Here is an 11,243-nt window from a genome sequence, read left to right on the forward strand (position 1 = left end):
CACACACACACACACACACACACACACACACACACACACACACACACAGTTTTGTAGTCCACCAGTCAATAAAGTTCACTTTGACTGGCTGCTTCCTGTCTCTTCTTCTCCATCTTCCCATCTCTGATCCTTCCCATAATCCTTTGCTTTGCCAGGTGCGCACCGGTCACACGGTCACAGGTCAGGAAGGTCAGAGGTATCCACGGTAACCTGCCGGTCAAACCAATCACCACAGGTTAATTCACTGATCGCTGAATTTATCAATACATAGGTGGGGTCTGTAACCCGCAGGACACGCCCCTCACCTTGATGAAGATGGTGTCATCTTTAATGTAGGTCCCCGTCTCCAGGACAGTCTGCGACACGAACAGCGGGCAGCCGGACGCGATGTTCATCTCGGCCACCGGACGGCGGAAACTGCTGCTGTTCGGGTCCGGTTTGAAGGCGTCGCCCAGGTGCTTCCTGGAGGGACCCTGGTCCATCAACATCAGGGTCACCTGATGGACAGACACAGACCGCATCAGAACACGCTGTTCACGCTTCTGCGGTTAATCACACAGGAAGTGAGGTGTACCTTTTGTTTGAAGGGCCAGGGCAGCAGGGCATCGTACTCGCCCCTCATCACCACAAAGAACAGCGACAGGTGCGTCCCCTTGCCCATGCCGTCTCCGTTCAGGTAAACTCGAGCACACATCTTGTAACCGAAGTATCCGGTGTAAAACGGCTGCGAGTACAGCGACAGCGTCTTCGCTGCCACCGCATCCTGTTTCCGCCTTTTGTAGTCGCGGATCTTCCAGATTAGAGTCCCGTTGTAGCTCGCCGTCTCCAGCACCTGGAAACGCAGGTCCATGTCAGCCAATCGGATCTCGTGGACGCTCAGCATGTCGTCATGGCGATTCAGCTGAGTCTCCAGGGATGCTGCAGAGAAGAAGACGTGCACCGGGAGTTATTGATTATCAATCGACAAACAGCCGTAGCGTGCCCTAAACCTCTGGTGTCTGAGACTACAGCCCGTCCCCAGACCCCAACGGCGGTACAGAGAGGCCGTTCTAACCCAGTGTGTGTGTCGTGGATCCGGATCCGCCGCGTCCACCTTGCTCCAGAGCGGCGAGCCTCGTCCGTACGCTCTCCAGCGTTCCTCGCAGGCTCTCCACCTCATCTCTGAGCAGACGGAGAGAATGCAGCTCCAGTTCCACCTCCAGCAACTTCTCTGAGTGAGAGCTCATTAGTTTCTGTGGAGAGAGCACAGATTAACGTGATGAGCGTGTCTGTGGACGGTGGGAGGAGCCCACGCTGTCAAGAAAAAACCACCAGTGAAATGGCGGTACCTGCATGGTGGCGAGTTTCTGCTCCATCTGCCGGTTCTTCTCCCTCAGCTCCTCGTTCTGGTTCTCCAGCTCCGACAGTCGGCTGCTGAGCGCAGGAAGCACCTTGTACCGCTCCATCAGCTCACCTTTCACATCTTCCACCTGGAAGCAGAGAGCGCTCAGGTGAGCGCGCGCCGCACCTTCTGAGGAAGATGTGAAGTGTTTTACGTACCACCGTGGTTACCTTGTTCTCTAACGACAGGTTCCTGTTTGCCATCATCTTCAGGTGTTCGGCTGCGAAGGTGGACTCGTGCTGCCTCATGTCCTGGTTCAAACCCTGAAACACAGCACACGCAATATTGCAGTACATGCAGTATGAAGTATTAATACAGGTGTATAACTGCAGTACTGTGGTACATGAGCCACAGGTCTGCCACACGTTTAGTGAGAATGATGATGAAACTACCTTGAACGTGCAGCCGTAGCGGTGGAACTGACAGCTGACCTGAGCTTTGGGACAGTCATGCTGGTGACCCGAGAGCTGAAACAGCACAACATCAATAAATCAATAGATCGATCGATCACTGCGATCGGAAAAGCTGAAAGCTGAAGGGTGCGAGTGATCCGGGAAAAACTGGGTCAGCACCTCGCTCCGGGGCAGGGAGGCGAAAGAGCAGTGGTTTGGACACATCACGGGGAACGCCGGACAAACCGTATCTTTGTGTTTCTGAAAAACGTTTTTAAAAACTTAATTTTTCACAAAAATCACCAAAAAGCAAGAAAAAGAAGCCAAACGCTGCCCGCGGCTCACCTGCAGGTCTGTCAGGGGCATCTTCGTGCTGCAGAACTCGCAGGTGGTTTCTCTGTGTTTGCATTTCCAGTTCAGGTGGTCGGGAATCTCCTTCCTCATCATCCTCTCCTTACACTTTCCCAGCGGGCAGGGAACCTCGAAGAACGGACACACGTTCAGGTGGTCCTGCAGACACACAGGTGAGGCAGGTAAGTGAATTTCTGCTGTATGCAGAGCAGCCAATCAGAAAGCGGGATTTTCAGGTACGTGTGCTCACAGGTATCTGCTGCAGACTCATCTGCTCCTGACAGCCGTTCGCCTCACTGCGGCAGTAAACCTTTAGCGACATGATCTCCCGGTGGCAGCAAACGTCTTTGAAGATCTGAAACACAAAGCACAGCCTGATCAATCACACAGCCCGACGAGTGATCACAGATTGCTCAGTAACTGATCGGGAATCAATCACAGACCAGTGGGGCTGTCAACATTAACATGCGTTATCCGTCGCCAGGATTAACGCGATTAAAATTTTAACCAAATGAACCCATCGGAAATGCCTCTCTCAGCGTATTTGGGGCAGTTTGTACAAAGTTGGTCCATTCTGCGCTCCAGATGGCTTCATCGTGTTAAAACTTTATTCGTAAACACAGATTAACAAATGTTAATGTTGACAGTCCAACTGATCAGTCAACAACATGATCTCTGCTGTGATGTCACTTCCTGCCCACCTTGTCTCTGAACAGTGGCTCCATGTCAGCCGGACACACCGGGTTTGGACGACTGCAGGAGAGAGGACACAAAAGTTAAACGCTGACACCTGCAGGGTCGAGCAGGAACTCAAATCGACGCAGTGTTTCCCCTGAGTGGGAGTGGCCTGTCTCACCTGAGGATGTCGCAGATGCAGCTGTTACAGAAACGGTGTCCACACTCGGTCTGGCGGGGCTGACACAGGACCAGCCTGCACGCCTCGCAGCAGTATTTAGCTTCTGGAGTTTCTACAAAGTGATCTCTGAAGCCGCCATGAAGAGGCAGGAAGCCTGCGGGCACACCTGAACACACACCTGAGGTCAGAGACACACCTTACCGAACCTGTCCTCAAAGAGGATTCACACCCTCCTGGCTTCAAAGGCCTGACTGGGTCTTAAATAATCTTAGCCAATCAGATCAGCCGCCGTGTGTGAATCCTACCTAACAAAGATTTTTTTTTGAAACTCGTTACCTTGCTGAGCGGTGGGCTCACTAGAAGGCCACAGATTGGCTGGGCGGTGAGAGGGCGGGGCTGCCGAGAGGGGCGAAATAAGGGAGGGTGCCACCTGCTGGAGGGGAATCTGCACCTCCCTGCCGTCAGCACTCCTCCCCGCGGACATGACCTGAGGAAACATTAAAAGAAACATTAGAACCCAACAACTGAGTCCAGTCTGCACGTGCTCAGTGGAGTCCAGCAAGGGGCGAAGGGGCGTGGCCTATAAATAGGAAAGTTGACAGGTCACATGTTAATTTAATTAGAAAGTGCAGCGAAAACAGGTGAGAACAGGTGAAGGAGAACAGGCAGTGAGCTCAAACATGGGAGTTTCAGCTCCACTGGTTCAGACCAGTAAAACCAGTAAACAATCTGAAAACCTTCATACATGATTTCATGATCCAGCCTGAGATCTTTCCAGAAGGTCTCAGAACTTCCACATCAGACTTTGTGATGTCACAGGTCAGGTTTAACCATGTACTGCGGTGCAGTGCGGCAGGTCATTGATGACGAGAGAAACGGCGACCTCAGCTCGGACACTCGTGATGTCATGAAGCCCAGTCGCTTTTCTTTCCAAGCTCCTCAGATTAGCATGACCTGGTACCTGAGAACCTTCACAGATATGTCAGAATGAGTGTCCAAAGATCAGTTGGTCTTCCTCCGAACATCTCAGACTCAGGTAGGTCCTTCAGGTGGACCCTCGGGTGAATCCTGTAGCTTCTGGCTGAATGTCACGGGGACCCCGTCTCCGACCGGTCGGCATTCACAGTTTTTCCTTTTGTGTTTTCGTGGATCCTTTAAAAGGGCCGATGCTACCTGAACCCTCGATGGGTCACCTGATGACCAGGTGGACGTTTGCGATTGAAGAATCACATTTTGGTCATGTTGGAACTCCTCGTGTACAGTGTGATCAGACATTTAAATATTACACTGACCTTTAACCCTCACAGCAGACGTCCGCCATGATGTTTGAGCAGCCCTGGACGTGAGTCCAAATGTTAAATAAAGGAAAAAGGTTCAGATACTGAACCATTAAACTGAGGAATGAATGCATTTCTCTCTCAGTTAAAAACATAAAGAGGATTTCAGAAAATGAACCTGTTACTCTGTTTTCTAAGTTCATGAAGTTGACGGTTGGATAACCGGCTTTAACTCCAGTCAGCTGCTCTGAGCTGACTGACGTGCAGTTTGGGGTTTTTCCTTAAACATGTGATGTTTCAAAAACAGCCACAATGGAAATGACCTCAGTGTTCTGATACTCACTGCAAAAAAGTACTTCAGTACCACAGTATTACACTATTGCTGTATCACAGTACTGTAGTATTCTATTCTATTTTATTTATACAGTGCCAAATCACAACAACAGTCACCTCTGTTCATCTGGACGTTTGACCGCTGCCCCGACAGCACAGACGGCCAAACACGCAGACCGAGAATCCCGGTCACGGATCGGACGCACGATGGGGAACAACCAGACTTTCCGACATTTGTTACAGTAACCTCGGTGTGCACGCGTGGTTTACCATCATTTCCTGCTGTTCGGCTCTGACGGGAAACCCGCCCACTGCAGCCTCACACACCTGACGAGCTACCTGGACGGTAGTTCGTCAGGTGACATGAGATGTGCCTCCTCAGTGAGGCGGTGGCGCTGGCGGGGTTTTGATCAGAAGTATTTACCTAGTTTATGTTATGTTATCAACTCACGAACATTCAAAGAGCCGACGCATTTTCAAAACACAAACAGTGAAATCTGGTAAAAAATGAAAGATTTGAACATTTGAATAAATCCAGAAAGAGGATCCACACACTTCACACAGGAATTCTGGGTAATTTCAGAAGCATCGGGTCAGCTGACACATGAAAACCTGAAGTGAGAGCTTTCATGACCTCACACACAGCTGTGACCTTTAACCTCCACACGCACACACAGACACACACACACACACAGACACACACACACACACACACACACACACAGAAACAGAAACAGAAACACACACTTCCTGTCAGGGATGCTGGGGACTTTTCCATTCACTGCATCGTCAACACACACACACACACACACACAGACAGACACAAACCCATCCCTTTCAAAATAAAAGCCCCAAATGAGTCAGTGGCATTCTAAGGCTTGAGTTAGAGTGAAAGCTCGTCACTGATGTGCAATCTGGATCTGCCAGATGTGTGACATCACACCTACGTGTGTGATGTCATGCCTGTGGTTAACGGGTGCTGCGACATGAAGCAGGTGACTGCAGTCGTGACTGAGCACTTCTCAGAAAGAGAAACTGGAAGAATTCACTTCATCACAGGGGTTTTCCTCAGAGCAGCTGATGGAGGATCAGTAACCTGATGATAGCAGTCTGCGCCCAGCAGGGGGTGCCTGTGGAGGGGCAGGTGTGGACTCACTTGGGTTTATTCATTATCCCTGAAACAGAAACATCTGGATGACAGCAGATGTTTCTGAACCTGCAGATGTGCTTCAGCATTAACAGGACCTTCACACATGTCCCAGTTACCCAGTGCTCACCACCATCATCATTATCACCACAACCAGCATCATCATCATCGCCACTATCAGTACCATTTATTTAGATAGCAGCAAAAACACAACAGCAGCCATGTCAGGTGCTTTAATGGCCCTTTGTGAGCAAGCACTTAGCGACAGAGGGAAAGAAAAACGAGCTTTTAACAGGACGAAACTTTCAGCGGAAAGCGGCTCAGGGAGGGGCGGCCATCTTGGGGTGAAGGGAGGATTCTTATCATCGTTTGCTCAGCTAAACACACCATCACTAACACCCATGATCTTAAATTTTGACACGTATAGTGCTGCACAGCACCTGCCCTGCTGAGCAGCTTTTTCTCATGTCTGTCTGACCTGTACTGGAGCGTTCTGGGTAATGTAGTCAGACCCTCTGGGTGTTTTCTGGATTTTTCTGATGCCCAAATAATGATGATGACATGGTGTTAACATCTGTCTCGTCCAGGTGTTTCCTCAGCGGGATCCCGTCAGGCCGCCGTTAAGACACTTATGGGTGACGATCAGAGGTCAACCTGAGAGCTCCTGCAAGGCTCACCCTGGGTCACCTAACAAAACACGCTCCGCCCGGGGTATGCTCAGTGTCAGGTTACAGGTGAGACCTTTGATTCAGATGTTAAACATCACAGGGTTTTATTCTCTCAGTGTCCCAATCTTCTCAGACCATCAGCGTCACCTGCATGTCCAGGTGTTTTCAACTGAATAATGGTTTGTTCTGTCAGCTGACGATCAGCTGCTCTCTCACAGGTGAGCTAAAGGTGAAACTAACCTGATAACCTGCGTGTCCTCAAATGAGAAACCACCTGGAAACTCCACATCGGAGGTGGTCTGAGGAGTACTCTTAGTACTTTTACTGCCTTACTATCCTGCTTACTCTGACAGTACTTTGGTGTTTACAAATAGTAAACAGTAACTCCAAGTTCACGTGACCTCACACACACCTGTCCTGTTAACCTTCCCATCACATGTTATCGACACACAAGCCATAATCGATACCAGGAACTGATCCGCGGATCAATAAGAACAATAGAAGCAACAGACTGGGCTCGTCCTCTCTGTGCTCGATTCTTCAGGTCTGACTGTTTTTAGCTCTGCTGCTCTGATCAGGGCATCAATCAAGTTACCGATCGAATTATTGATTTTGTTACTGATCCGGTGGGCGCGGGTGTAAACAGACGGAAAGCCGACGCTAGCCGACGTTAGCCTGTTAGCTCGGTGTGATCGGTAACGGGGATTTTAATGTAAACACAGCTAGCTGTAGCATCTCCTCCAGCCCGCTAACACAGCTAACATGTTCCCGCTGCTCACGCCGAGTCTCCTGTCAATACCGCATCTCTGGTATGTCTCTACTGTGTGTCTTTATTCTGTTTCTGCTCTCTCGGACTCACATGAATCTCCTCCGCAGGCCACAGCTCCTCAGGACTCCCCGGGACCTCCTTCTCGGCGGTTCCTCCGCGGACTCTCTGCGGGATTCAAACCGTCAACCTGCCGCTGTGTCGGAGCCTCCGGGCCTGGGACGGACTCCTCATGGTCCGGTTTCGGGTTCAGGTTCTCCGGCTGAGTGGTTTGTGTGAGCAGACGATGCTGGGATCAGTTCAGAGATCCAGCAGCAGGACGGGCTGAACGCTGGAAACCCCCTCCGCTGCTTCCGCCCAGGAAATCCCCCAGCTGCCCGGAGCCTGCAGGGCGGCGGCGGGCCGCAGGGGGCGCTGCTTCCGCCACGTACAGTTTTCTTTATTTGTTTATCAGGCCTGTCGGGGTGAACGAGAAGCTCACAGTGGCGCTGAGATGTTAACAGGTACGAAAGGGCAGGGCAGGAGCATGTTTTAGTTCATTAAGTCAAATAATTTCAGTTTAGTGTTTTCAGCTCATTCTTGCTTCCACTGATGTGGGCTTTGACCTTTGCATTTTTACGACTATGAACAACATAATCATTTAATTTACCAGAAAGTCCAAACTTGTTTCCTCTGTAAGCACTCATTACTGATGCTCTGATTACAGATGCCTGTAAAATTTTCAGGCATCTGTACTTTACTTGAGCAGCCTATTTATTTTTCTAACCCTTTTTACTTTAACTCCCTACATTTTTAAACAAATATTTGTACTTTGTTCTTCTTACATTTTCAGAAAAGAGACTCATTATTTTAGGTTCATCTATAGTTTATACTCAGAGATAACCTGGGCAGGTGAGTGCAGGTGCCGGTACTTCAGCATCTCGCTAGCTCTACGGAAGAGGAGCGAGCATAAAGGGAGTAACGTTTTTAAGTGTCAGGTAATTTGAAATGCAGTGTTTCTATGAGCTCAATAAACATCAGCAAACACACAAACTGTTTGTGTGCAGTTTGTCTCGCAGTGTGTTGCAGCTAAAGGTCCAGCTGACATGTAAATCATCGTGTTTTTAAATCCATACATGTGACATTATGTTTTTCACATTGTGAAACCTGCTGCTAATCAAACTGAGGCAGACAGTTATTTAAAGGCTGCATGAAAATCCTCTGCAGGATAAACAGGTTAATTTGTACTGTGATGGTTTAAAGTAAAGAACAGTGTGTGACTGGTGCACAGTGGCTGTCTAATACAAAGACCGGATGAACAGCAGACTGTCAGTGTAGAGGATGGCCAACTGATGAAACATCTGCTCACATCTGGCTAAATCCAGGTATGTACATCCAGAAAGAGCAGCAGGTCAGCTGATCACAGCCTGCACACTAAGACAATCTGCTGGAATAGAAATGATTGTGAGTTTGATTATTTTCCCCACACTGAGACAAAACCGCTGATTTTAGGTTCCCCACCTGCTGAATCCACTTTAACCCCTGACTGTACACATTTGCTGTTTAGAGGCAAAGTCTCCCTCCACAATGGAGGCAACAGGAAATAGAAACATATTTTTATTTTCCTTCTTTTTCTCTGCTCATGTTCAAAGACTGATTCAAGTTGAGTACATTTATTAGAGTAGAAATAGAAACTGAAGTAAAGTTTGTATTATCATTTGGTAACATTATTTATTATTACATTAATACATATATATCACAAACCCAAAACCCTGGATGACCAGCGAGGTCCGATCACTCCTCAAAGTCCATGACGCCACCTTCAGGTCAGGCGACAGAGCTCTGTACAGGGCTGCTCGAGCTGACCTGAAAGGGGGAATTTAAAAAGCCGAGACAGACCACAAAATAAACATCGAGTCCCAGCTGTCCAGCAACAACACACGGGAGGTGTGGCAGGGCATACAAGACAATACACCACAGCGGCTACACTGTGAAAGCAGAAAACCTGAGTGTGCAGCTGGCAGAGGAAATAAACGGCTTCTTCACCAGCTTTGAAACACCAAAACAGCAGCACTCATCTGCTTCAGCCCTGCTCCCATCCTCATCCTCACCTGGTTCCTGCACCGCTCAACTCACTGTAATGGAGCACAATGTCAGACGATTCCTGAGGGTCCTCAGGAGGTACAAGCTGAACTCCAACCTGCTGCTGACCTTCTACCACTCGTCCATTGAGAGCCTGCTAACATACTGTATGACAGCAGCTGCACTAAGGCAGACAGAGTGAGGCTTCAGAGTGTAGTCAAGTTAGCACAGAACATCATTGGCTGCCCTCTCCCCTCCCTGATGGACATTTATTCCTCCCGCTGCCTCAGCAGAGCAACAAACATCATCAAGGACAGCTCCCACCCTGGTTTTAACCTGTTCAGCCTGCTTCCCTCAGGGAAGCGCTGCAGGTGCATCAGCACAAAGACCCACAGACTCAAGAACATTTTCTTCACAAAGGCCACAACCACCCTGAACTCACACATGCACCGATAACACAGCCCCACCCCCCATTTCATTTCATTTATATATTTTTCTGTTAATACTGTTCATATTTGTACACACGCGTACAAATGTGTGTTTTTAGAGTAAAGCCAGTTTTGGAAAATCATTCAAACTGTTTCCACTGAAAGAAAATCGTCTCCACAGTTTGTCTGTTCTTCACAGCTCCTGCTGTATGGCTTAAAAAAGATCTCTTATTAAGCTGTTGAACTGTCAGCAGTCAGTGCTGGAAAATATTAGAGTCAAAACGTCTTACTGATTTTACCGATTCTATTTCACATTTTGTATTTTACATGCTATATTTACAGATTCTGTTTTATGAATTCTACTTATTGATTGCATCTACTAATTCTAATTATAGTGAGACTGCAACTAAAGATTATTTTGGTGGTCGACTGATCTGCCAATCCTTCTTTGATTAGTTGATTATTCAGCGATTCTGTCAGTAACTCTCATCTGTCCTTCCTGTGGACATAGCTCCTATTCTAGGCTCCAGGACCTCTCCTGCTCAGGTCTGCCCACCTGTGAATATCGCCCCACAGCAAATTAAAATAATGACCCAGGAGACATATGAATTTGAAAAGACTCTCATGTATTTTTAACATTACTCACTTGGACTGTCAGAATAAAATGAAATAAAATATCGGGTGATATAAATTAAAGTGATAGTATTTAGACCAAAAGTAATGTGCGAATAGAAAAGTAAAATTTCAAATAAAGCTTCAAATTAAATCAAGAAGCTTTTATTTTCCAGTCCAAAATAACATGTTTCCAAACGTATGGATGATTTAGTTCTGGCCATTTACCATTTACCATATACCATATATCTTTATTATAAAGTGTCTTTAAAGGATATCTAAGATGAGCCTTGTCCTGCTGTCTGATGGTCATTTTCCTCATCTGGTTGGTTGTCATAAATCAGTTCTTCTGCTTTGGTGTTGAAGCTCTTTGGTCCTTCTGCAGTTTGACAGAAACTACAACGCTGGCTCAGAAGATGGAAAAACCTTTTCTGGTCTGATGAGTCTCAATTTCTGCTGCGACATTCAGATGGTAAGGTCAGAGTTTGAAAGCATGGATCCATCCCGCCTCAGACAGTTTTCTTCAACAATGGTGAAATAATTAACTGAGGTTTGGTGTCAAACACAAGCAATGTTTCCTCTAATGTTTCACGTGTCTGAGCGAGCACACAAACTCCCTGAGCGTCCCTTGGACCACTGTGAGCAACAGCAGACATGTGCACTGTGGTCACGCCAGCATCAAATCCATCCAAGTTACATGGTTTAAAAATAATCAAAATACAGCATTTATATTTATGTTACACTACTTTTAACACTATTGGAAGTAAAAATAACTTGAACTCTAATTTTGAAAACACAACTTTATTTTTTTCTTCTTTTTTTTCTTCTATAAAGCTCTGACTTGTATTATGAGTCTGAGGTCTGGGAGAGAGTCTGTAACTCTCTGTCTGCCAAATACAGTAAATAATGACCAATACTGCTGGCAATTCAGTCAATCAATCAATCAAAGCTTTATTCGTCACATGCAGGTT

At 47.4% G+C, this 11,243-nt stretch overlaps 1 protein-coding gene across 1 annotated transcript; it reads right to left on the bottom strand.

The window, feature by feature from the left end:
* Positions 1–110: 110 nt before the first annotated feature.
* Positions 111–7,318, bottom strand: traf3 (TNF receptor-associated factor 3). The gene is made up of 14 exons (XM_005753851.1): positions 7,265–7,318; positions 3,317–3,467; positions 2,981–3,146; positions 2,826–2,877; positions 2,375–2,479; positions 2,119–2,283; positions 1,954–2,034; positions 1,774–1,848; positions 1,552–1,644; positions 1,329–1,469; positions 1,055–1,232; positions 575–918; positions 306–497; positions 111–210 (listed from the first exon to the last, which is right to left on the bottom strand). Exons 2-14 carry the CDS (start codon positions 3,462–3,464, stop codon positions 175–177), a joined length of 1,776 nt encoding a protein of 591 aa, XP_005753908.1. The 5' UTR covers positions 3,465–3,467; positions 7,265–7,318; the 3' UTR covers positions 111–174.
* Positions 7,319–11,243: the final 3,925 nt, after the last annotated feature.

This window comes from Pundamilia nyererei, unplaced genomic scaffold, assembly GCF_000239375.1.
Source record: "Pundamilia nyererei isolate P.nyererei 1_Seehausen unplaced genomic scaffold, PunNye1.0 scaffold00471, whole genome shotgun sequence".
NCBI classification, from domain to species: domain Eukaryota; kingdom Metazoa; phylum Chordata; class Actinopteri; order Cichliformes; family Cichlidae; genus Pundamilia; species Pundamilia nyererei.